This window comes from Nicotiana attenuata, unplaced genomic scaffold, assembly GCF_001879085.1.
Source record: "Nicotiana attenuata strain UT unplaced genomic scaffold, NIATTr2, whole genome shotgun sequence".
Classification (NCBI taxonomy): Eukaryota; Viridiplantae; Streptophyta; class Magnoliopsida; order Solanales; family Solanaceae; genus Nicotiana; species Nicotiana attenuata.
Genome location: NW_017670309.1, coordinates 192709 through 218209, shown reverse-complemented (window position 1 = coordinate 218209; position 25501 = coordinate 192709). Strand labels below are relative to the sequence as shown.

Here is a 25501-nt window from a genome sequence, read left to right as displayed (position 1 = left end):
GTGGATGGTGCAGAAAAAAACAAAAAATTGAAAATACAAAAAAATGGAGTTTTTTTTTCCAAAGGGAGGGGGTTTTGCTGCTCGGAGGGGTAGGTGGGGGTGGGTGGGTGGATGGTGCAGAAAAATAAAAGAACGTAAAATTGAAAATAGAAAAAAAAGTAAAATTGGGGCAACTAAATAAATTTCTATATAAGTTGGGTTGAGATACCTTTTTGTTTTGGGTGAGTTTCATGTGTTGTATTTGGGCTGCTTAATGGTTCAAAATGAGCTATAAAATATAATGGGTTAATTTGGGCTCAACCCAAATTGACCCATGAGCTAAAATGTTTGTTATCCAACCCATTAATCTCTGGGCGGGTTAGACGGGTTAGATGGGTTTGGGCTCAAATTGCCACCCCTAGTTGTAATACCTTGAAAAGAAATTAAGTTTTAATTAGTGATGTATCTTAGTACAATCCACACTTCCGGTTGTGATGGGTTGCATCAGAGATTAGCCCTTAAGCCATTTTATTTTCCTTTGCGATGAATGCTTTGACGCGGTGCATACAACGGGAGGTATTATGGTGTATGTTATTTGGATATAGTTCTGATTGACGAGCGCGAGGCGGTGTTACCGAGAGGCTGGAGGTGTGGAGACACACTCTAGAGTCTAAAGGTTTTAAGTTGAGCAGGACTAATAGCGTGTTTGGCCAAGCTGCAAAAATAAGTTTCTTTTGAGAAGTGCTTTTTCTCAAAAGTGCTTTTTTCAGAAATGCTTTTGGTGAGAAGCAGTTTGTGTTTGGCTAATTAATTTGAAAAGCACTTCCGAGCAGCAATTAGTGTTTGGCCAAGCTTTTAAAAACTGCTTCTCAGTGTATTTTTCTCAAAAGTGCTTTTCAAAAAAGTATTTTCAGTGAGAAGCTACTTTTTTCTACTTCTCCAAAACTGCTTCTGCTTCTCCTCCTCCTTAAAAACACTTTTTTTTCTTCCAAAAGCTTGGCCAAACACTTTAACTTTGAAAAAAAAAGCACTTTTTTTGAAGAAAAAAAGTGCTTCTAGCATTGGAGAAGCTTGGCCGAACGGCTACAAGACGGAGTACTTGAATTGCAAGTTCAGCGATACTACCCAGGAAGCGGGCATGGATGTGAGGCTTGCACAAGCCATCCCCAGGAGAGGAAGTTTCAAGTACCTTGGGTCAATAATATAAGGTGATGAGGAGATTGATGAGGATGTCACGTACCACATTGGAGCAGGGTGGATGAAATGGAGGCTCGCTTCCGGTGTATTGTGTGATAAGAATGTGACACTGAAACTTAAAGGAAGTTCTACAAAGTAGTAGTTAGACCGACTATGTTGTATGTTGCAGAGTATTGGTCGGTTAAGAACTCTCATGTCCAGAAGCTGAAAGTAGCTGAAATGAGTATGTTGAGATGGATGTGTGAGCGTACTAGGTTAGATAAGATTAGGAATGAAGTTATTCGGGATAAGGTGAGAGTGGCCCCTTTGGATAATAAGAGTGAGGCGAGGTTGACATGGTTCGAGCAGGTTAAGAGCAGAAGCATAGAAGCCCCAGTTAGGAGGTGTGAGAGGTTAGCCTTGGTAGGTATAAGGAAGGATAGAGGTAGGTCTAAGAAGTCTTTGAGAGAGGTGATTAGCCGGGACATGGCGCAGCTGGAGCTTACTGAGGACATGACCCTTGATAGAAGGGTGTATAGGTCGAGGATTAGGGTAGAATGTTAGTAGGTAGACGAGCAACGACAACAACCAACAACAACAACCTAGTAAAATCCCACTAATGAGGTATGGGGAGGATAGTGTGTACGCAGACCTTACCCCTACCCTGAAGGAGTAGAGAGGTGTTTCCGAAAGACACTCGGCTCAAGAAACAAAAAGACAAAAGGAGGCCATATTAGTATCACCACAGAAATCATAGGAAAAATAGGAACAACATAAAATTCAGAAGAAGGATGCAAAGCAAAAGCGATAGCTAGTAAATAGGTCCTGCACTAAAAAGTGAAATAGTAAGACACAACATTACCACTAGCTATCTTAGACAAAAACCCTACCAGACTGGTCTCGCGATGGTACGAAGTAAGGAAAGACTCAACTACCTCCTAACCTACAACCCTAATACTCGACCTCCACATCTTCCTCTGTTCAGTAGCATTACTTCTAGTTGAAATCTCTTATTCGTAGATTGCTATTCTTACCTACCATTACGTTGTTACTTTTGCTTTCTTTTACAATGTTGTTATTATTACCTGTTGCCATTACTTCTTTTCACCTTGCTTTAGCCGTGGTCTATCGAAAATAATCTCTCTACTCTTCTAGTGTAAGGTAATACTGCGTACATCTTACCTTTCCAGCCCCGACTTGTGAAAATTTAATGGGCATGTTATTGTTGTAATTATGAAAATTGAGAACATCATAAGACACTATAAAAACGTTATTCATATTTTTGAAAGTGAAAAAATAAAAAAAGGACCTAGAAAAAGGAGAAAAAAAAAGGAGGGAGGAAAACAGCTAGTTTGGAGAATGGAAAAAGAGTAAAGATGGTCAAAATGAGAATAGAGGAAAATAGAAATTGGAAATGGACATGTCACACATAGAGCCATACCTACCAAAACACATAGAGACACACACTATATATTATATTGTCCTATGCTCTTCCTTCTCCCTAGCATAACAATAACACCCAATTGCCAACTGCACAGACTCGCCTTTCTGGGGGGGAAAATTCTTTGTTTCTTTTTCAAGAATACGATTTCTTCTACGCATATTAGCCCCCACCCCCTCCTAAGCACCATCTCTATCATCGTATCTTGATTTGTCAGTCAGTTTCTGGCCCATAAAAAACAGCATTTTTATGGCATCTTTTAATGCATGATATGTTTTTCCATCATCTTCTCCGCCAACTTTTCTTGGTATAAACTCAACACCCCTTTTTTTGTTAGAGAAAAAAACCCACCCGTTTTCTATTTTGCCCATTTAATCGAACCAAAAGGAAGAAAAGAAAAAGTGGGAAAACAAGTTTTAATTTTTGTTAGCATCGTTTATTACTTAGGTATCTTCACAAGCCCGTCCTCACATCGTTTGGCTTTATAAATAAGCGTAAGATCTCTTTTTTATTCTCTGTATTCTGCATTTTCTGGTTTTGATCTCTGTGTTCTTAACTGGATTTTGTTTTTCTTGTTTATGTGAGTTCTGTTCATTTTCTTTTTTTCTGGTGTGTTCCATGTTTTCGATATGTTCTATGTAAAAGGGTTGATGTTGGGATTTTATGATGTGTCTTCTACTTTTGTCTTTGGAAATAACGCATAAATGATTGATTATGGTGCACCCACTTTATTTTAGCCATGTCACATCTCACTAGTTAGTAGGTAGTTCCTAATCTTGAATTAGATCTATTTTGATTGCTAATTTTATTGGTAACGCTTAGTTATTGAATTTATGAGTTTGTGCTCTATGCTTTTTCTTTCTATGTTTTCTTTCCCTCTGTTAGGTCCTCCCTTTGATTCACTGTGTCACCAAAAGAGATTTTTGGAATTCGTGATCCTAAATGTGCCATAAGATTTCAGCAACGGACTAATAACGAAATAGTGCCACATAAAATGGAATGGAGAGAGATATATACAACATCGACAAACCCAGTGGAATCCCACAAGTGGGATTTGGGAGGGTAATGTGTACGCAGACCTTAACTCTACCTTATGAAGTTGGAGAGGCTGTTTTCGATGGACACTCGGCTCAAGAACAGTGAAAAGGAAGCAATAAGGAGAGAGTATATATGAGAATTTAATTTGAATTCGAATACTTAGAAACAAGACAAAGGGAAATGATTATTGTTTGTGTGTATGGTACATTCATTTTCATCTTGATGGTGGAAACAATGTAGAAATAGTCCCTGATAAGGAGTGCAGTTTTTTTTGGGCTAACTTGGACCTCTTCCTCGTAAGTAACGATTGGTATGACCTATAAAATGCTCATTAATCTTTTACCATTACTCTCAGTCTTAGTTCCTCTGTTTTCTGTTTACCCTGTGTAACTGTGTAGTACTCTCTTAATCCACCTTGACTAGTTGAAATGCTGCTGCTTTTGATTGGTCGAAGAAATTTTCTATTGCATGAACTTTTCATTGACAATTATGGTTTCTCTGATATCAGAATGGCTGCAACAACAATTCACCAAGCAGTTGGGACTCTTCAGTCTTGTCGAAGTAATGGTAACTCTGGATTGTGTCCTGGTTATGGGCATGTTTCATTAAGATCGGTGTCCAAGGGTTTCAAGGTTGATGTTGGATTGTTGAGAGGAGGAAGTTATTGTTCTAAAAAGAGAAGTACTTGTGTAATTCAAGCCTCTGCTTCTCACGCTACAGTTTCTGATGCAGTTTCAGCACCATCAAGTGCCAACAGCAGTGACTCCAAGAAAAAAACAAGTATGGCGGTCCATCTCTTGAACTGTTTTTTACAAAATAATCATAAGTTCATCATAAGATGAAAGTTTCTGTGATCATTTTTGACATTTATCACATTAAAGAAATACTTTTCGCCCTTCCAGAAATGATCTCATGGGATAAATTTTGTGAATATTTTGTGCTACTACCGCAGCACTGCATCTAATTACCATCTTCCCATTTTCCCTTTCAGGTGAAGCTGCTCTAATCCTGATTAGACACGGCGAGTCTATGTGGAATGAAAAAAACTTGTTCACTGGTTGTGTAGACGTGCCTTTAACGAAAAAGGGTGTGGAGGAGGCCGTTGAAGCTGGGAAAAGAATTAGCAATATACCTGTTGACATGATCTATACTTCTTCTTTGATTCGTGCCCAAATGACTGCGATGCTTGCCATGACCCAGCACCGTCGCAAGAAGGTAACTCTGTGGTTAAAGCTTGTAATATTTGGATTTTCCTTATGACATGTTTGAGGGAGACTGTATCGCAATAGAGGATATTATTGGAGAATTATGTGGTTGATTAGAGGCCTATTGCATTGGCTATACATGCTTCCGGATTGCAGTAGGCTTTTAGTTTGGTTTTTTCCATCCGCTGTCAAGTGTTTGAGGCTCAGCCCAGATAACTAAAATAATATATCATTTCCACTGTCATGTCAATTTTAGGTTCCAACTATCATTCATGAAGAGAGTGAACAAGCAGGAGCTTGGAGTCAGATTTTCAGTGAAGAGACCAACAAGCAATGCATTCCAGTTGTAACAGCTTGGCAACTAAATGAGAGAATGTAAAATATCTTCTCCTTTAAAGGTTATATATATATCAGTTGATGGTTCTGATATATGACTTTGCTATTTTGTAGGTATGGGGAATTACAAGGTCTTAATAAGCAGGAAACAGCTGATAGATATGGAAAAGAGCAGGTTCATGAGTGGCGTCGTAGTTATGATATTCCTCCTCCAAACGGTGAAAGTTTGGAAATGTGTGCTGAGAGAGCTGTTGCGTACTTTAAAGAGCACGTAAGCAGAAGCATATATCGATTCCAAGATATTATCAACCCGGTTTTAGGTTGTTATGAAATGACATTGTAGCTGTAATCTTGCAGATTGAACCCCAACTTGCAGGTGGAAAAAATATAATGATCGCTGCCCATGGGAACTCATTGAGGTCCATCATTATGTATCTCGACAAGCTAACATCTCAAGAGGTGGAATTTCAGACTTACAGGAATCTCTCGTATTTTTGTCTGGTTCTGCTCAGAAACATTATGAATTGAAACTCTTCTTATCAGGTCATAAGTTTGGAACTTTCCACTGGAATCCCCATGCTTTACATTTTCAAAGAGGGAAAGTTTATTCGCAGAGGAAGTCCTGCAGCACCAACAGAGGCAGGGGTTTATGCTTATACCAAGGTATGAAACTTCTCAAAGTTATGTTTGAAGTTGTTTTAATTTTCTTTGCCTAGTATGTCCACGCTCTTGTTTTTTGAGAAGGATATATGTCCATGTTCTTGTGTTACAAACAGTTAAACAAAAGTGCAGTCCGGAAGGAACCTGTTGCTCAACTGGTTAATTTGCTTGAAGGGAATGATGAGAAAAATAGCTTAGAGCATACTAGGGAGTTTATTCGGCATAACAATAGGGTTCCAACACAAAGTTTAACATAAAACAATTTGCTAAGCAAGTATCAAGCTGTGTGCTCATACAATTAGATTCAGAAAATTAGGTTGTTGCTACCTTTTAAAAAGGCCAACTGAGGGTGCTTGCTTCTGTACTTGGTAGTTAAATTTGTTTAAGCTCTCTGAGTAAGCATTTCTCAGGTTTTCACCTCTCCATAGTTAATTGAGATATTCTTCAGTAGGGCGTAGAATGCCCAAGCCCACCTCCTCTTGTTGCAGGTCCAGAGGAATGTAGTAAAAAGGAGTGCAAGTAGTCGTTACATTTATTTACAAAACCTGCATTTTAGCATTTAGCTGATAACAGCTAACTGATGATCTTTTTATGACGAAGTACTCCTTTCTTTTCCATGATTTCAGACCTTGGCTCAATACAGGCAAAAGCTAGATAATATGGTTCAGTAATGTGACAAGGTATGACGATTTTCTGATCTTCTTTTCTTTGAAACGCCTGCTATGATTCTTGATGCTAATTGTTTCATGTTTTGCAGGAAATTGCTTTCAGTTGAAGTAGATCTCATGTGCTTCGCGGAGACATGTTTCTCATGCAAATGGGAGGGATTTTTTTCGTTTTTCCCCCTTTAGTGTAGTCTTCGATAGGTCAAAGAACTTGGGTTTTTCATATATGTTGTACTGTATGTGTTTATGTTGTGAATTGTAATGTAGATTTTGTTGGTTTGATCAGTATGATACAGACAGAAATAAGACAGTGAACTGCAAGTGTTGTTGTTCATCTATGCAGCCCATATATACATAGTTTTTTTTTGTTTCTCAGCTAGCTGTGTGGATCCATTTGCACAATGCATATTCTTTTTGACTGGAATTCATCAAACAATGGCCACTGTGAAATGAAATTATAGAAAATTGGGAGCTAGGAAAAAAGTTGACTTTTTCCAGGATAAGCTCATGATCATTGATGATATAGAAGCACAATATTCTTTGCAGCCTAGTTTGAAGAGCTTCCAGCACCATTTAACATACCAATTGTTCTCTGTAGTGGTGGGATAATGGATAAGAGAAAAATGTTATCCATTAAAAATGGGATGGATAATGAACTTTTTAAAAACGGGTCAAATATGGATAGGAATCATATTATCTACTTAGAAAATGGATAATCAATGGATAATTAATGAGTTTAACTTTTACATTTGTAAAATATCAAATTGGGGGTTCCTAAAGTTTGGGAGACTAGGAATTCTTCCAAAAGTGATCATATTCAAGAAGTCAGGGATAATATGGATATCCATATTATTCGCCGGTTAAACCATTTTTTATCTGTATTAAATATGGATCGGGTCAAATAATTTATCTATTTTTGGTTTTACCCATCTTTATTTGACCCGACCCGACCGTTTGCCATACCTACATGCCCAGGGTTTACTCGGGCTGTATGCACTGTACTAACACATTATTAGTTGCAAAGTCATGGTTTGGCCTTCCCGAATATCTTGAAAATGTTATTTCATACTCTATCCGTTTCAATGTATGTGACACTAGTTTTTTGGTCGTTCTAAAACGTTTGATGTCATTCTATTCTCATACAACTTTCAAGAATTTAATGTCATTGAACTATGCATATTGCCAAATCAATATTCCAACATTTACTTGTAATCTTATCAGACAACTATCACCATAAATAAGTCATTATCATTTATACTCCATGCGCATATTAATCTCTAACCTTAGACGTGGTGCTAACTTGAAGCAACTTCTAGCTTCCTATTTGGTTGCAGATTAGTTACTGAACTTTCCATAAAAGCAATTTGATGGCTAGAAAATAAACTAGTACTAGCTTTTAATATTTAATCCGGTAAGGACTTTTTGAGCTGGTGAGGTTACAAGTCTGATCATAGAGCTTCAAGTACTGAAGGGCTTGGGCTAAAGCTATTTTCTCCACCTTTTCTTGTGTATTACGTCTCAAGGTCGCATACTTCTTTTTTACTACTAAGCTATCCATACTGAATAAGTATATGCAGAACAAAACTACTACGTATAAAGAGGCAGAACATTCATTTCATAACATATCATTCAGTACATCACCTGTATTAAAATGTTTTCTGCTCATAACTCCAGTTCTGAACCATTAACAAAATGGTTAATTTGCCCATGTTATGAGCATTTAGTCATCAATAAAAGAAATAGTAAAAACTACAAAGTTGAAGAGATAGCCCTCAGTTACACTGCTTTAATCTGTCAGCATTCTCATTTGTACTGTCAGTCCCTGGCAAAGTTTCTTCAATTGGCGATTCCTCTTCATCAACATCAAGAGAAAGTTTATCTACTTTTACATCTAAGGCATCAGAATCAGATTCTGAATTTGTTGGTTCTAAAGAGGGTTCGGTTGTCACAACAGTTGGTTGTGCACTTAATGCAGAAGTATCGTCTTTCTCCCAGAAGGAAGACAACTTTTTATCATCTTCTCTCATCCTCTCAGCATATTTATTGATATCAAAATCAGCCTTATCATCTCCGCCAAATGCAGATTCCAGCAGCCTCATGTCAAACAGTTCTTCCATAATTTTCTTGCTGTTGGGGTCATCTGAGTACACAAAGTTGACTTTGCTGGCAGTCTTTGGGTCCAAAAAAGGCTTTGCGACCTGCACCATTCGGATTAATTAAAAGAATTGGTTACCAATTGGAGATGCTGCAAATAAGCGGATGCATCATCTTAATATTTGAGGGAACGGAGGAGTCCAAAGGGAATCACTTGGAATCAAGCAAAAGTAACCTTAAGTCATGCAACAACTTGGAATGCTTAAATTACAGCATGCAAAGGATGCAACCCCACCAAATTTTGGAGGAGAGTAAGTAGTTACTCTTAAATTGCTAACTTCTGCTTTTATTATTCACCTGTCAGTTTTGGTTTCTTCGGTCTTTCTCCTAATCAGAAGGCTTTCTATCTTTTCTCAATTTCAGAGGCTTTTTGTTCCTTCAGAGGCCTGATTCAATTGTCTGGCATGCCTTCTCTTTCCTCATATATGTTTTATAGCTCTCTTTGTTCAAATGTCTGTTCAGATTTCAGAAAAAGAAAAGCACATGATCATCCAATTGACAGTGCTGTCCTCTTTTCTTCTTTCTCTAATCCATGCATTGTAATACATGAATTAAGCTTTCTGCTGCAGACTCTATCCTTCAGAGTTTCAGCGACTTCTGCCCTTTGGGAAAGCCATGGTTCTTACCAAAATGCATCAGCCATCTTACATACGACAGAAGAAATCTGACTCAATTTCTAATAAAGGAAGTCATTACTGCTACGGAAAGGATGCAAGACATGCAGAGACAAAATGTTTCGAAGCCCCAGAAGGCAAAGATAAGGCTCCTCTTTACAATAGCTCGACTCAGTTTTTGCTAAAAAAGCTAGTCCTAATCTGACATGATAACCATTAGCAAGCCCAAGTGCTAGCAAAGTCATAGAATCAGAGTAAAGGACTAGGCCAAAAAAATACTGATAGAGGAGATACTAAAAAGCAATACAGCCCATATAACAAGTGCAAACATCAATCGACAATGCCAGCTGTGATGCAGTTCCCACGACTACCCCATGCATGATTTTTTTCTTCTTCAGCTCTCATTTGACACTGTTCCCTCACACTGCTGGCGTCTTAAGATGCCATTTTTTAAAAAATTGCCTTTTATCCCTTATTTTCAAGTAGTTCCTTCGCTTCAATATTAACATTGGAGGTCACAGTCATGCCAATGATTATAAGTAGTGTTCATGCAGTACACAAATAGAAAAAACAGAATCCTGTTACAAAACATTTACAAAATTAACTGCTAACATAAACAAGTTTGAGAGCAAATTACCTTCCAAAATGGTTCAAATATCTTGGGTGCATCATATAAAATAGCTATCCCCAGCCTTTCAGGATAATGTTCTTGCAAAACATGAGCTGTTTCTTTTGTCACCTTGATCGAGATGTGTGACAGATTGAATCCATGGAAATCAATCAACCAGACCATCTGTTCCTGGTCTTCTGGGAGATTTACAACAGCGTTTTCCATGCAATACACTAAATACTTGATTTGTCCTTTAACAGACTTAGTGTTCTGCAAGGAGAGACTCAAAATGTTTATATCAAGCTTTTCTTAGTTCCGTGTATCCAAAAACATTAATCAGTAATAAGTTACGAAATGCAGTTTTTGCATTTTTTTTTATTTTATGTTGCTGACAGATGAGGAAATATAATCAGTTTGAATCAGTTCATGAAATAAAGGTAACATAAAGAACACAAAAGAATGATATAGACATTGTAGCTTTGAGGCTATATTACATAGATACTTTATTTGCCTTGATGTAGCCATGTAAAAGAGGTGTGACCTTCTATGAGTACATGAAAATTCTTCATAATACATCAAAAAATTAGCGAAAAACTGCATCCACCCATATCAAATACTCTACACACACCCATCTCAATTACATATCAACAAGTAAATGACCCCACGCACTTAAGCTGAGGTTTAAACGGTTTAAGAAAGTTCATTTTCCTTGCAATTCGTTTCCAATAATCAATAGGATAAAAAATCATAAGCTATATGATTGTATCACAAGTTAAGGAAAAAGCAAAACTGAACCCTGCCTGGCATCGAGGTCTCATGACAAGAACTGTCCTACCCTGCTTGTCTGTATAGTTTGACCTATAAATTTTGCCTGTTTCTGCTTCACTGGCCACATTATCCTGTATCAAAGTAATACTTTTAGTAAAGAATAAAAAGAATTGCAAGAAACTATAGAGAGGATACTATTATCAACAAGATCAGCACAGATACTATTGTCATGCTTCAACATTGCAGATTCAGGCTGAGGCAATGCACAAAACAAGCTATCCAAAAAAATTCACCACTAATTATGAAGCAAATCACGCCGAAGATATAATCATTGAGGAATTAAGAGCGATAAAGCTCATAAGAAATTAATTTTAATTAATAAAGGCATTATTCTCTCCCACACATATCAGAAAAAGAATAAGAAAAGGAAAGGAAGACCCAAAAAAAGGGAGGTTTCAGAAGGGTTCTGTAACAGTACCCAGCGAATTTCGTCAGGCTTATACTCCGATCTCCACTTCAGAGTCGCCTTAAGCATCTTAGCTGCCTTCTTCACATTCCAGCTTCGAGCCATTAAATATCTTGAAATGGATGCATCAGAACAATAAAGAGCCAATTTACCTGAAAGTGGCCCAATCAACTTTCTCATCTCATTGATCTGCTAGAAATAAAGAACTGTTAATCAGCGCAGCCCAGTTTAAAACCATGAGAGAAATATAAAAATGAGATACCTTGTTCTGTTCTTCTTCCGGTCTCAAAGAATTCTCAAAGCCATTTAAAGTAGCCTTTGTTGAACCAGTACTCATAGTTTCAGGGAACTTTACTGGCGCCACACTGTAATGAAACTGACTATAAAGTAAAATTTTGCATGTATAGTGCAACTCTAACAAGAACACAGCTATAACCATGGGTCACAAAAGATCAACTCAAGTTGAGAGCTACAGAAAACAAAACCACATAAATGCAGCAGGAAAATAGTCCAAATATTATCAGTGACATGTGTAGACACTGAAATTTTAACAGATCAAGATAAATCCTAAATTCAAGACAACTATTGAAATATTAGGATTCTATAAGGGTTACTTGGTGGCAACTCCATCCAAACCCTAATTCATGCCTATAAATAATGCTACATATGTCCTTCAAAGAGGATCTCAGCAATTCCATAAACTCTCGGAATATGCACAAAGAGATCAAATATGAGATCTCCGAAATTTCATGGAACTCTTGAAATATTCATTAAGGGATCAAAGACATGTCAAATATGTCTTGCTAAAAGTCCTACGTTCGAAAAATACGCCGCTAAGGCCCTCGAATCACGTAGAATAAATCGGAGGGAAGAATCAAGGGATAAACAAAGTTGTAACCTACAATGTTTATCAATAAAATCCTTTTTTCTTTATAATTGTTTGTGGTTGCGGTTTTATTTTTCTGCACAAATTTGTTGCAAACAAATTGGCACGCCCGGTGGGATCAGTTCTGCCCTTCATCTCTTCCCCTGCAAATCAAAAACTTCAAGGTTCAAGATTATTTGTTGTGAAGGTCGGGCACTTCAAGTCTCGTCTTCAAGTTTCAGCAAACCTGCACCTCGACAAACCTTGAAGTAGGGCATTTGTAGACACTGAAATTTTAACAGATCAAGATAAATCCTAAATTCAAGACAACTCTTGAAATATTAGGAGTCTATTAGGGTTACTTGGTGGCTACTCCATCCAAACTCTAATTCATGCCTATAAATAATGCTACCTATGTCCTTCAAAGAGGATCTCAGCAATTCCATAAACTCTCGGAATATGCACAAAGAGATCAAATTTAAGATCTCCGAAATTTCATGAAACTCTTGAAATATTCATTAAGAGATTAAAGACATGTCAAATATGTCTTGCTAAAAGTCCTACGTTCGAGAAATACGCCGCTAAGGCCCTTGAATCACTTAGAATAAATCGGAGGGAAGAATCAAGGGATAAATAGAATTGTAACCTACAATGTTTATCAATAAAATCCTTTTTTCTTTATAATTGTTTGTGATTGCGGTTTTATTTTTCTGCACAAATTTGTTGCAAACAACATGTATTTTAGATCTTTTTAAAATCTATAAATGAAAAACAAAATAAAAAAAGACTCATAGAATTTGTTTGATTCAGGCAGGCCTTCATTGTAAAGGATAAAGGAGAAGAGAATCATTTCCCCTATTAGAGTGATGAACTTTTGCAAGACGTGAATATGAAACAAACACCTTCCACTTATAGTGACTATGTGAGGTTGCGAGATCTGAACATACGAAAACCTTGAATTTGTAACCATTTCAGAAATGCCATGAGTTGCACAAAGCATAAATCAGATTTAGAAAACACAAGTAGGTTCTGTTTTTCCGTTTATAATGCTATTGAGAAACTAGCTACTTGCAACTTTGCATATTCAGGATAATTTATAGGGCACTATATAGTAGATGAGAGATTTTAGTCAGCCTTCACTGGTTCTTGGCAGTCATGGAGGGAGGGAATAGCCACCTAGCAGTGGCCAGTTCCAATCTTTGTATGACCTAATTATCATCTTTGATTAGTTATTTCGTATGTAATACTCCTTTCTTTTTATAATGATGTATTGTTACTCCTTACTACTACATCTTTTCATTTATATCATTATGTTAGAGGTAAGCTGCCATTGAACTAGCAACGGAATCTGAATATTTTGCGTTTTTAGCATTTAAAGTAGAAAGTCATGTTAAAAGCATCACAAAGCCTCATTTTGTATCTTCATCATAATGAGCACATTATAGGAGTCTAGCTACTCTACCTGCACATTAGCACCTCAAAGTGGAAGTCCCCAGCAGTTTGCAACCAAATCTTCTAATTTTAGTATATTAGAATACAAGGTCGCAACTGATGACATATTCTAACTAGAGAAGCTTTGAGAAGCCAAAATGCATTAAATGCCTAACACGATTTTCCTGTTCATATTTCCTAGACTCTGCAACAGGCAAATGTAACGACGAAAATATTGCCAATTGCCACCAAGTTCTTAGAGTAAAAAACTGCCTAAGGAACAACATAAACCTAGAGATTAATGGTTTTGGCTGCAAGACATGAGAAACAACATTTTAGAATCTCTCAAAAGCCTTGTTCATTTCTACTATCAACAAGGAATTTGTTATTAACGAAATAATAGTCATCATCCATTAAATAGATTTGCTCAAACATGAGTAGAAACTCTAGGAGAAGCTCCCGTGTCCAACGGTAGTACTTTTTTAATGATGGTGGTGTTTGGGCCAGCTTGTACGCACTTTGACTATTCCACAGGATACCTGCAATCCAGCACAAGTATGTGCAGAGGTAGTATTTGAAGTGCACGTCATTATTTCTATTATTCTTATTTAAAGAAGAAAAAAAACACCACTTTACCTTTCTCATATTCTTGGTATAGCCTGAGATTTACACAACCTAAGACCAAGCTAGTTTCGTCAACCCAGACAGTGTGCCTCAATGTACTTAAACAAGAAAGAATAAAACAAACTGAATAATGTGACCAAAGTCAACAAATTATCTACACAGAGTTCCCAAGAATTATATGGAAAAAATTGCAATTGCAGAGACTTTGAGTATGCAGTGCAAACATCAACAATTGACCACTTTGTTTTTGTACCCTATTTCTGGGGGTAACATAATAGTAAATCCAATTGTCCAAATCATAGGTTCACTTGATTTTTGACCAATTTCTTCATGATTGCTAACAGTCAATAAGAAAGTCAATTCATAGAAAGATAAACAAATATCACTCATGCAAACAAATTCAAGAAACATATTACAAACATAGTAGGTGCTCAAAAAAACAGCCAAGAAATTGAAAACCGAGAAGATGAATTGAGGAGTAGTTACCTGGGTGGTTGTAAATTTGAAGACTGTTAGAGGAGAAGTCGTCAAATCAAATGAAATGATGAAGAAGCAGGAGGGGGTCAACTGGAAGAAGGTTACTTTTAGCAGAGGTTACAGGTGAGATTCAACATTGTTTATTACTATAGTATAAGTGATGGGAATATAATAATAGAGATGTATGAATGGCGCACTCCATATGACTACAAAATGCCTCCTGCTGACCACTATATGTCAATTTCATTGAAACCGGTGAAGCTAGTAACTTTGGTCAAAACTTACTGCTGTGAAAAACAATTTGTACTTTTCGTCCCTTAAACCTTTTTTTTTTTTTTTAAGTCCATCAAGTTGATCACTAGTTCTATTTTGGCAAAGAAGAGAAAAGATTGTAAAAAGTTGTCACGACCCAAATCTCTCTCCGTGAGATGTCGTGATGGCACCTAGTCTCTACGATTAGGTAAGCCTAACATTTGCGGAATAATAAAAATGAAAGCATAAATTTAACAACTAACTGCAACAGACAATTAAATAACAGATATAAGTACCGCTCGGCATGTACAATAACCAACTCTCGAATATACACAGAATTTCCCCAAGACCCGGGACATCATAAGTCACAAGCTTCTAAGAATATACATCAGTAACTAGAAGAAGTACATGAGGAATAACATAAAAGGGATAAAGGGGGACTCCGGGGTCTGCGGACGCGGGCAGATGTACCTTGAAGTCTCTGGAGCAACAGCAAGTACGTGGGGCTAGTAGGAGGTACCTGGATCTGCACACAAAATATGTGTAGAAGAGTAACATGAGTACACCACAACGGTACCCACTAATTTCCAAGCCTAAGCTCGGTCGAGTAGTGACAAAGTCAGGTCAGAGCCTTACTGGTATATATAAACTAAATAACGCAGAATAAAAACATCGCAGTGTAATAAGAGACTTGAATTTAACAAAGAGAAAATCACAGAAGAATAACAGTACAGTACACAGGGGTAAAACCTGAGATACCGTCTCGTAGTCCCAAAATTAAATATGCAGGGGATCTCCTGGGATATTGTCCCGTAGTCCCAAAGTAAATATGCAGGGGATCTCCCGGGATACCGTCCTGTAGTCCCAAAGTAAATATGTAGGAGAAATCTCCCGATATACCGTCTCATAGTCCAAAGTATGCAGCTCAAAATAATGGAAATAATAGTTACAACAAGAAATGCTACAGTTTAGGCTAAGTACAAGTCAAGGAAGAAGCAGGAAATCCATTAAGCATGCTGCACAGAGTTCAGATAAGTATTTAAGACACGTAGACAATGTTATACTAGGCTAAACAAGATAACTACACACGCTGGTATAACTCAATTAAGATGAAACACGTTATTACTCAGTAAAAATTGGATTTTACAACAAATAGCCCGTGTACGCACTCGTCACCTCACGTACACGGCGCTCACATATCACAATAGTACCAAATCCTAAGAGAATTTCCCCCACACAAGGTTAGGCAAGCCACTTACCTCGAACCAAGCTCAATCAATCAATAACGATTACTTTTCCATGATTTTTCGACTCCAAAGGGCCCGAATCTAGCCAAAAGCAATTACATGCCATAAATATAACAATAAGAAACTAATCTAATTAATGAAATCAAGGCTTAAGCAATAAATTAGAAAATCGCCCAAAAATTCGACACGGACCCATGTCTCAGAATCGGGTAAAAGTCACAAAATATGAACACACATTCACTCACGAGTTCACTCGTACCAAAATTATCCAAAACCGATATCAAAAACCCAATTAAAACTCAAAAACTTAGTTGAAGAACTTCTCCCATTTTTCCCAATTTTTTTTAACCAAATCCGAAATTAAAGGATGGAACTAATGATAGATTAGTGTGATATAACCAAAAACAAGTGAAGAATCATTACCCAATCGATGTCTCTGAAAATCCCTCAAAATTTCGTCCAAATCCGAGATCTCTATCTCAAGTTTTGATAAAAACGGCTAACCCTCGCTTTTGAAAAGTTTAATACTATCCAGGCATCCCTTCTTCGCGCACGCAGAAGAACCCTCGCGTTCGCGAAGCACAAACTTACTCCAACCCAAAATCCTTCATCGCGAACGCGATGGCCTAATTGCGAACGCGAAGGTCACTTAGCTTGACCCTACGCGAACGCGGGATCAACATCGCGAATGCATAGGCAAAAGGGCCTGGAGACTCAGGTGACCACTTCCTCTACGCGAACGCGGGACCCTCATCGCGAACGCGTAGACCATTTGGCTCAGAGCTTCGCGAACGCAGGACCTCCATCGCGAACGCGAAGCACAAAATCCCACCTGCCCCCAGTTCCTCTTCGCGAACGCGGAACTCCCCTCGCGAACGCGAAGAAGGAAACCAGCAACTGGAAAACTAGAAAATTCTGCAATTCTTCACAAGTCCAAAATGATACGTTAACCATCCGAAATCAACACGAGGCCCCCGGGACCTCAACCAAACATTCCTACAAGTCCTAAAATACCAGACGAACTTAGTCGAGCCCTCAAAACACATCAAACAACAAAAAAACACGAATCACCCTCCAATCCAAACTTAATGAACTTTGAAACTTCAAACTTCTACAACTGATGTCGAAACCTATCAAACCATGTCCGATTGACCTCAAATTTTGCACACAAGTCATATTCGACATTATGGACCTACTCCAACTTCCGGAATCGGAATCCGACCCCGATATCAAAAAGTCCACTCCCGGTCAAACTTCCCAAAAAATCAACTTTCGCCATTTCAAGCCTAATTCAGGTACAGACCTCCAAAACACAACCCGGGCACGCTCTTGAGTCTAAAATCACCCGACAGAGCTAACGAAATCGACGAAATTCCATTCCGGAGTCGTCTTCACACAATTCCGACTAATCCTAGAACTTAAGCTTCCGTTACTAAGTGTCTCAAATCACTCTGAAACCACAAATAAAACTTCCCGGCAAGTCACATGAGCAGAAAAAGATACGGGAAAAATAGTAAATAAGGGATCGGAACTATTACTCTCAAAACGACCATCGGGTCGTTACAAAAGTGAAAATGAAAAACATAACGAGAAACAAAAAAGGTTAACCTTTAAGGAAAAAAGGTACCAAAGCAACTCTCTGTTTATGGTAACCAAGTGTATTCACACACTCATTTATCAGTTAATCATATGTATTTTTTAATTTAATGTTTAATTTAAATTGTTTGATCTAGTGTAAATACCAGATGCGACTAATTTTATCCTCACGACCATGATATGTAATATTCACATCGTTTACTAATTAAAATCTATTAGATTTATAAGAATTTATATATGTAAGAATCAAATGCGCACATTAGGTTTAAAATATTCAAGGATAAAAATGCATTTCTACCTCTCAGCATGGTGGAAAATGATTTGAGCTGCGATAATCTGAAAATTTAGAAGTGAAAGTAGATAGTTGACATTTGACAAGTGCTTTTATTAAAAGTGAAAGTAGATAGTTGACTCTTTCATGTCAAAAGTTCTGTGTTGCCTAAACCCAATTTTAACGTTGGAAAATATACATCTCAATCTGGTAATTGACAAGTAACGGTGGCAGAGACAGGATTTTTGCGCTAACGGGGTTCAAAAAATAAAAAGTTAAAAATATTATAGCTAGTGAAAATTGAACCAATGACCTTACAAAGGTTTTGAATCCCCTTGATCACTAAGCTATGTTTCTTGGTTGTGTGAAGGAGATTCAAAATATAATATATAGAGGTAAAAAGTAGATTTTGCCTTAAATATACAGTGTAATTTTTTAGGGAAGGGGGTTCGGATGAACCCCTTTCCGCCCCCTAAATTCGCCCCTGGTAACAACAAAAATTATTACTCTGCATAAATTAAAAGCATAACTCAAGAAGATTTAAGAATAACTTCAATTCAATTGAGATTAGAAATATCTTAGGCTTCTTTGAAGCTCATTATCTCAAGATTGTGATTCTAAGATAATAGTGCCAACGAGGTTTTGTTAAAGTGGAAAGGTTAAACTACCAAAGATCAAAAATTTTGTTCTAATCTCCCTGAATGCAGGTTAATTCTTTTTGTTTTTACTTCTCTTTTGATGTGAATACATGTAACTGTGTTGTTATTATGTTGAATTAATTAATATTACATAATTAGTATCTCCATATACTAGTTTTCCTATATATATGTGCAGTGTTCATTTTCAACTTAAATGTATGCTACAATAATTCTAATAAACAAGTTGATGATGTCATATATAGTGAAATTTTCTCAGAGTTAATTGAAAAATAAACTCGCTTACCAAATTTTCCTCTTACCAGCATAAAAATTAGTAACTAGGCCCTGAGAAGGTGTTAGTGCAATTGGTGAATTAAGTAGACGTTCGTATTCACTGTTTATTCTTTTAACGAGTTAAGTATACACTAATTATATATAATTATAGATGTGATATATAAATTATTACATATTCTATATATCTACCAGTTATTTTTAGTTAGTGGTGGAGAAATCAACTCGGTTACTAAATTTTCCTCTTACCAACATAGAGAATTTAAGTAGTCGATCGTATTCACGGTTTATTTTTTTAATGGGTATACATAGCGTATACGTTCATTATATAATTAAACACATAATATACATAGATTAGTATATATTATAGGGAAATTTACATGAAAATACACTTGGAGAAAGCAGTTTTCAGCCGCCTAACCCACAAATATGGTTTTCATCCGGTAGCCCACAAACATTTTATGAAAACAAGTAGAACTTCGTCAACTACATCCAAAACCACGCCTAAATCAGATTTCGATTTTTTCTTTCATTTTTATCTTTTTCCTTTTTCCATTTTCATTCTTATTTATTTTTTACTTCCCTCTGTATAGTATTTCCTAAAATTCACAATATCAGGAAGTTGAAGTAAAAAATATATTCATCCTTAGAGTCTATAATTTTTTTTTTATTTTTTTTTTGCAAAATTCAAAGTTTTGTAAGGGAAAATCTTATTTCACTGGAAAAAATAAAAATTTACATTATTAAACACCTTATATACATTGTTATACATAGTCATACGTTAATTATACATAAATATATAATAATACACACTATCTGAAGGCAATTTTTTTACAGTTATCTATGTTGTATAATTATGTATAATCTTGTATACTTGTGTATAGTCATGTATAATTCTTTATAGCTATGAGAATACACACAAATATACATGGTTATAATTATGTACAATCTTGTATACTTGTATATAATCATGTATAATTCTGTATAACTATGAGAATACACACAAATATACATGGTTATACATGATTATACAAAGTATATATAGTTATATACATCATTCTTCCTCCCTTCGGAAGTCACTAAAAGTGAGAAAAAGAAGAAGGAGGAAAAATTACCAAAAAAAAAGGAGATTTCATAACTTAGAATAAGAGACAAGAATTAAAAGAAATAACCACTCAATATTTTCTTTTTCTTCAAACGGGAATAAAAGGATCTCTAATGTGAAAGTCGGAATCGGCTTCGGCGAGCACTGAATAGAAAGAAAAAGACTACAAAAGATAGATCCGGTGTGGATTGTTCACAATGTTATTTTGTGGAAGAGGAAGATACAGATGAATGGCGTTCTCTGCAACTTTTCGGTGTTCATACTTCTCTATGTGTCCTCTGAATAATTCAACAATTTCACGCACTTTGCCTCAGTCGTCTTCTTCACTCTCCTTTCGATCTTCGCCTTCACTTTTAACCACAAAAAGTCCTTTGTCTATTCGATCTGCTACACTTGAAGGTAATCTTTTACATACTTGAGTTTTGGATTAATAGCTTAATAGAAAGGAAATTTGAAGAAGAACTCGATTATTTTGCCAGAGAGAGAGAGAGAAAGAGAAAGAGCGAATTGAAAATGAAAGAGAAAGAGGGGTGGGGAGAAAATCTGAAAGAGAAAACTGATTTGGGAATGGAAAAGTTTCCTCCGCATAAAGAAAAAGAGTGGGGGCGGCGATGTGGCTAATCAGTGAAAATAATTTTTCAACATTATAGAAATTGGGCCATACCGGTAAGAAGGGGAGAAATTCAAAAATAGCCAGATTTACCACTGGTCGTTGAAAAATAGCCAAGTTTCAAAAGTCATCGAAATTTAGCCACTTAAATCTGAGCGAAAACACTGTTCAAAATCCGGAAAAATACGCCCGCAAATTTTACGGGGGTTCCAAGCATAAGTATGCTTGAACTCCCGCAAATTTTACGGGAGTTCAAGCATAATTATGCTGGAACTCCCGCAAATTTTACGGGAGTTCTAGCAAGTATAATTGTCCAGTATAATATACTGGAGTTTGGAGCACTGGTGCTCCAGTCTCCCGCAAATTTTACAGGAGTTAGCAAGTATACCGGTCTAGCATAATATGCTGGAGTTCGTACACAAATGCACCAGAACTCCCGTATATTATACTGGACCGGTCCCTGTTGCAGCAAAATAGTGGCTATTTTTCATTGACTTGATAAACGCTGGCTATTTTTCATTGACCAGTGTGAAAACTGGCTATACCATGATATTTTAACGGTAAGAAGGGAAAATATAGGCCCAATTTTGTTAGAATATTGGGCCAACTGACAATGAGAGTAATTTGTTCTATATTATATATATATATATATATATATATATATATATATATATATATATATATATATATATTTACCTACTATTTGATTAGATGAGGGACTATTTAGATGAATTATTGTTTGAGTTATTGGACATTTCAAACCCTATTATGGATAAGTTAAAAGAGTGTCATTTTCGTAGGTGTTCAAATAATGCAATTGACAGAGGCCAAGGCCGTGAGAGCAAAACACAAATAGAGGTGTTCGCATGGAAGGCAACAAAGGAAAGGGAGAACATTTCCAAGTTGTGATACTAATAATAATAATGTCACCTCACAAAATGCTGGTCCCTATTGACAACTCTCACAAGGTCATACGTAGCCCCCACTCTCTTTTCAGTTTTCACCCACATAGCATTCAAAGATTGAGCATGTGTTTGGTACCAAGTAAAATAGTTTCCTTCCAAAATATTTTTCTGAAAAATAAGTTTTTTTTTTACTGATTTTATGGTATTAGTTTGGTTAGGTAGCAACAAATATATAATTAAAGAAGGGCGAGGGAGGATGGTAGGTCGGGGTTTAAGGGCGACGTGGCGTAGCGAGGGTTGGGTTGGGATGGGGCGGGAATTGGGGCTTAGAGTGAGGGTTATGGTATGAAGTCATTTACCTCCAACGAATTAATGAGAAAAATATTTTTAAAAATATTTAACCCAATCAAATATGGCAAAGTGAAAATATATTTCTTTGTACCACACTTTACCCTAAATTCAGAATACGTTAGTAAATTATAACTATGCTATTAAATATAATTCGAATACAAAACAATCACAAAGCAGATTCAATCGCGCTTGCTGAATATAAACTCATCTCACTTTATCTTCTTCCACCTTTCTCATTTTTCAATAGTGGACGAATATGCACCCCTACAAAGATCCGAATATTTTTCTTTTCTTTTAAAATTCAGACCGATATGTCCTAGAATATTGCTACTATTGGTGTTAATTTAAAGTTTCTAAATGGATATAATCACTTTATGTTGTGCACGACTACTAGCAATTTTATGTTGAGAACCAAAAATTGCAGTTGAGTAATGAATGCCAACTCTTCTACTATATGCCTTCTTCGCCTAACTCTTTATTTTTACTAGTCTATTATACTAAAAATACATTTTATTTTTACTAGTCTTTTTTTTTTTTTTTTGCATATTTTACCTTTATCATTAATTACTCAATCTCCAAATCATTTTCCAAGACTTTTGAAAATGATATTATGTCATTTATTTTTTCTTAAAGAAAATGTAAAGTCAAAAGTGGACAATTAAAAATGAACGAAGGAAATAATTAATTATTTAAATCATTTGAATTAACTTGGGTGTTACAAATCAGAAGTTAATCAATTTTGGTATAAGAATTAATATAACGGCACTATAGGAATTTAATAAGGTTCTGTCCAAATACCTAACATTTTAGGCATTACACTTGCAATCGCCTAACCTATAGATAACCAGTAAAATAATCAATATATATATCTATCCAGTCCAAACACCACCATAAAGAAAATAGTTGATCCAAAAATACATAATGAACTACATTCATGCTAAAAACGTGCATGTAAAAAATTAGGTAGGATAGTCACCTTTTAGACTTGCTATGAGATTTTAACCACTGTTTGAAATGTATTAGATCAATGGCCACTTTTCATTAAAATAAGTTTGAAAAGACTATTCTGGCCTTTACCTAATTGCACTAAGATGCCCACGCATATGATGGAACGCTAACGTGACAACCGACAAAAACATTGTTACGCCATTCTAAGGCTGGCAAGTGGGCCGGTTAGGCCCGAGACGGGCTAGGCTCGCGAGCTCATTAGGGTAGCAGTCCTAAACGGGCCTAACCGTTTAAGTCCGGGACCAGGGGGTGGGCCAGCTATGTGGGCCGGTTAAGGCATATGAACTGTTAGGACCGGATCGTTTGGGCCCGGGACCGGATCCTAAGTGGGCCGGTTAAACCGGTCCCAAATGGTCTCAAACGGTTCCAACGGCTATATTTAAAAAAAATTCCACAAAAAAATCTGACCGTTGGGTCATTTAAAATATGGTTGTTTGGCCTGCAAAAATAGCCGTTTGGGCTTTGAAAAATAGCCATTTAACTCCCTTCCCCCTCCTCCCCCCCCCCCCTCCCCCCAACTTTGTTTTAACCCCAAACTTTTTACAATTATACTTTTCCCTATTTTCAACTATAAATACCCCCTCATTCTTTCATTTTTCTCACAAAATCATCAATCTCTCTCTAATTTTCTTCTAAAATTGTTTACTTTATTGTTGCAATTTGTGTGAAAAATTGTGAAGTTGGTGAATTGAAGTATTCAAGTCTTCAAGTCTTCAATGATAATTAATTTTAAACAAGTTGTTCGTCCATTCGGTAAACTCCTTCCAACTCTTTAGTTTTAGTATTATAGTTTTGTTTGTTTTATTTACTTTGTATAATTATAATTAAGATGGCCTATTCCTTAAAAAAAGTATTTAGTAAAAGTAAGGGAAAATCCAAGAGTGACAAATCTAGTGGCCAATCTATTCCTCCTCTAATTCCCCGGGCTCCCCTACCCAAACCCCATACCCGCCCTCCACCTGCTCCTATTCTTGATAGTGATAATACTTTATTACAATTTACTGAGAGTTAATATGTGCATAATGTTGGAGGTGGTGAACACTTAGATCATGAATATATGAATTCTCTTTATGGTAATCCAACTATTGATGAAGAAGATGAGCAAGAAATAGATTTAGATGAAACGTAACCGGATGATAATATACCCACTAGTCCTGTTGCTAAAGTTAACCCAACTAATCCAAATGATGCCCCTGTTGACCCACCTGTTACTACCCCTACTTTTTCTAGACAACCTTCTAAACGGGCCGAAACGTCTCTTGTTTGGTCATTTTTTATTCAAATAAGAGAAAAAACATAAAGCCAAATGTAAAACTTGTGGCAAAGAATTAGCTTTTAACTATGTTACTCGGGGGAGGGAAGGGGGAGGGGGGGAAGTTTGAGGAGATACATAATGATACACCCTCAAGATAAAGCTAAATATTATCAAATGAAAGCTGCGACCGGGGGGACAAGTCCAACTAGTCAGCCCGACCCTAGTATCGGGCCAAATCAATTTCAACCGGGAATTAATACTGTTACCGGTGATATTTTATATTATGACCCAAGAAAAGATAGTGAAGAATTGGCAAAAATGGTTACTGTTATGTGCTTACCCTACAGTTTTCCATCTAACCCCACTTTGTGCATTATATTAGAAAGTTTTTAATCCTATTTATAAAGGATGGCCTCGCACAACCGTAAAGAGCGACATTTATAAATATAAACATGAATATGAACAATATTTGCGCAATTTATTTACTCATATTAATTGTCGTGTTGCTATTACTACTGATATTGGTAGAGGTGGTAATGACTGTGATTATCTTACTGTTACAAGTCATTGGATTGATGAGGACTGGATAATGCAAAAGCGCATTATTGCTTATACAATAATTAATTCGCGTCACACAGGGCAGTTTATTTCTAGCACGGTTACGGATATTTGTAGATATTTTTACATTAGTGATAAAATAATATCAATTTCAATGGATAATGCTACTAGTAATACTAATGCTGTAGTGTTGCTTACCACTACACTAAATCCTGCATTTAGTAACATTTTTTTATGTTAGATGTATTTTTCATATTTATCATTTAATTGTGGGCGATGGTATGAGAATTTTAAATGTTGAAATTCAAAAGATGCGATGAATTTGGCCTAAGAGAAAGAAAGGTTCCTAAACCTTGTCCAACTAGATGGAATTACATGTATGAAAGTTTAGTTGTTGCATATGAATATAGAAAACCCATAAACTCAACGTTTAATGCTCATGTAAGTGATGATGATGAGAACCTTACAAATGCGGATTGGGCTAATGTTAAAATGCTTGTAGACTTTTTTGAAAGATTTCATGTTGCTACAAATGAATTTTCTGGTATTATCCTACTATTTCTTACTGTTTAGTTTATCTTGCAAATCTGTTTGCTTATTTTCAGAGGGTGGAGAAATTTATGAAGTACCTATTGATTCTATGAGAAAGAAATTAAAAAAATATTTTTTTCCTATTCACCCTATTTATGGTATTGCTGCCTTGTTAAATCCTACTATGAAATTAGGTGGTCCTCAATATTGGTATCAATCTATTTATAATGGTTTAGCACTTGAAGCTGAGGAGTTGTCTACACTTTCGAACGCACAAGCCTCAATTAAAATAAATGCTCTAACTATTTATAGTGCTTATCAAATTGCAATAGATAATGCTAGACCAGATGTTCCAACTCCTTCTTCTTCTAGTT

At 36.3% G+C, this 25501-nt stretch overlaps 2 protein-coding genes across 6 annotated transcripts; one reads left to right on the top strand and one right to left on the bottom strand.

Annotated features, from left to right (window-relative positions):
* The first annotated feature begins 2633 nt into the window (after positions 1-2633).
* On the top strand, positions 2634-6875 carry LOC109237603 (2,3-bisphosphoglycerate-dependent phosphoglycerate mutase). Of its 2 annotated transcripts, none has more exons than XM_019403921.1 (9): positions 2634-3090; positions 4143-4414; positions 4626-4849; positions 5096-5214; positions 5290-5446; positions 5533-5634; positions 5719-5838; positions 6462-6515; positions 6593-6875. In XM_019403921.1, exons 2-8 carry the CDS (start codon positions 4144-4146, stop codon positions 6504-6506), a joined length of 1038 nt encoding a protein of 345 aa, XP_019259466.1. In that variant the 5' UTR covers positions 2634-3090; position 4143; the 3' UTR covers positions 6507-6515; positions 6593-6875. The 2 variants fall into 2 exon arrangements, with proteins under 2 accessions (XP_019259466.1, XP_019259467.1); XM_019403922.1 differs by lacking the exon at positions 2634-3090 and adding an exon at positions 3157-3176.
* A 1213-nt stretch (positions 6876-8088) lies between these two features.
* LOC109237602 (random slug protein 5) lies at positions 8089-14688 on the bottom strand. Of its 4 annotated transcripts, none has more exons than XM_019403918.1 (6): positions 14519-14688; positions 11375-11492; positions 11125-11304; positions 10679-10777; positions 9906-10148; positions 8089-8698 (listed from the first exon to the last, which is right to left on the bottom strand). In XM_019403918.1, exons 2-6 carry the CDS (start codon positions 11447-11449, stop codon positions 8273-8275), a joined length of 1023 nt encoding a protein of 340 aa, XP_019259463.1. In that variant the 5' UTR covers positions 11450-11492; positions 14519-14688; the 3' UTR covers positions 8089-8272. The 4 variants fall into 4 exon arrangements, with proteins under 4 accessions (XP_019259463.1, XP_019259462.1, XP_019259461.1 ...); XM_019403917.1 differs by having other exon boundaries at positions 11375-11488; XM_019403916.1 differs by having other exon boundaries at positions 11375-11477.
* Positions 14689-25501: the final 10813 nt, after the last annotated feature.

What these genes read in the sequence shown, in the direction of transcription:
- LOC109237603 (XM_019403921.1), top strand. Translation starts at nt 4,144, where the DNA reads ATGGCTGCAACAACAATTCACCAAGCAGTTGGGACTCTTCAGTCTTGT. An exon ending in CCCAGCACCGTCGCAAGAAG is followed by an intron (nt 4,850 to 5,095) that starts GTAACTCTGTGG and finishes TGTCAATTTTAG; the next exon opens with GTTCCAACTATCATTCATGA. An exon ending in ACAAGCTAACATCTCAAGAG is followed by an intron (nt 5,635 to 5,718) that starts GTGGAATTTCAG and finishes TCTTCTTATCAG; the next exon opens with GTCATAAGTTTGGAACTTTC.
- LOC109237602 (XM_019403918.1), bottom strand. Translation starts at nt 11,449, where the DNA reads ATGAGTACTGGTTCAACAAAGGCTACTTTAAATGGCTTTGAGAATTCT. An exon ending in CGGAAGAAGAACAGAACAAG is followed by an intron (nt 11,305 to 11,374) that starts GTATCTCATTTT and finishes CTTTATTTCTAG; the next exon opens with CAGATCAATGAGATGAGAAA. An exon ending in AGCCTGACGAAATTCGCTGG is followed by an intron (nt 10,778 to 11,124) that starts GTACTGTTACAG and finishes ACTTTGATACAG; the next exon opens with GATAATGTGGCCAGTGAAGC.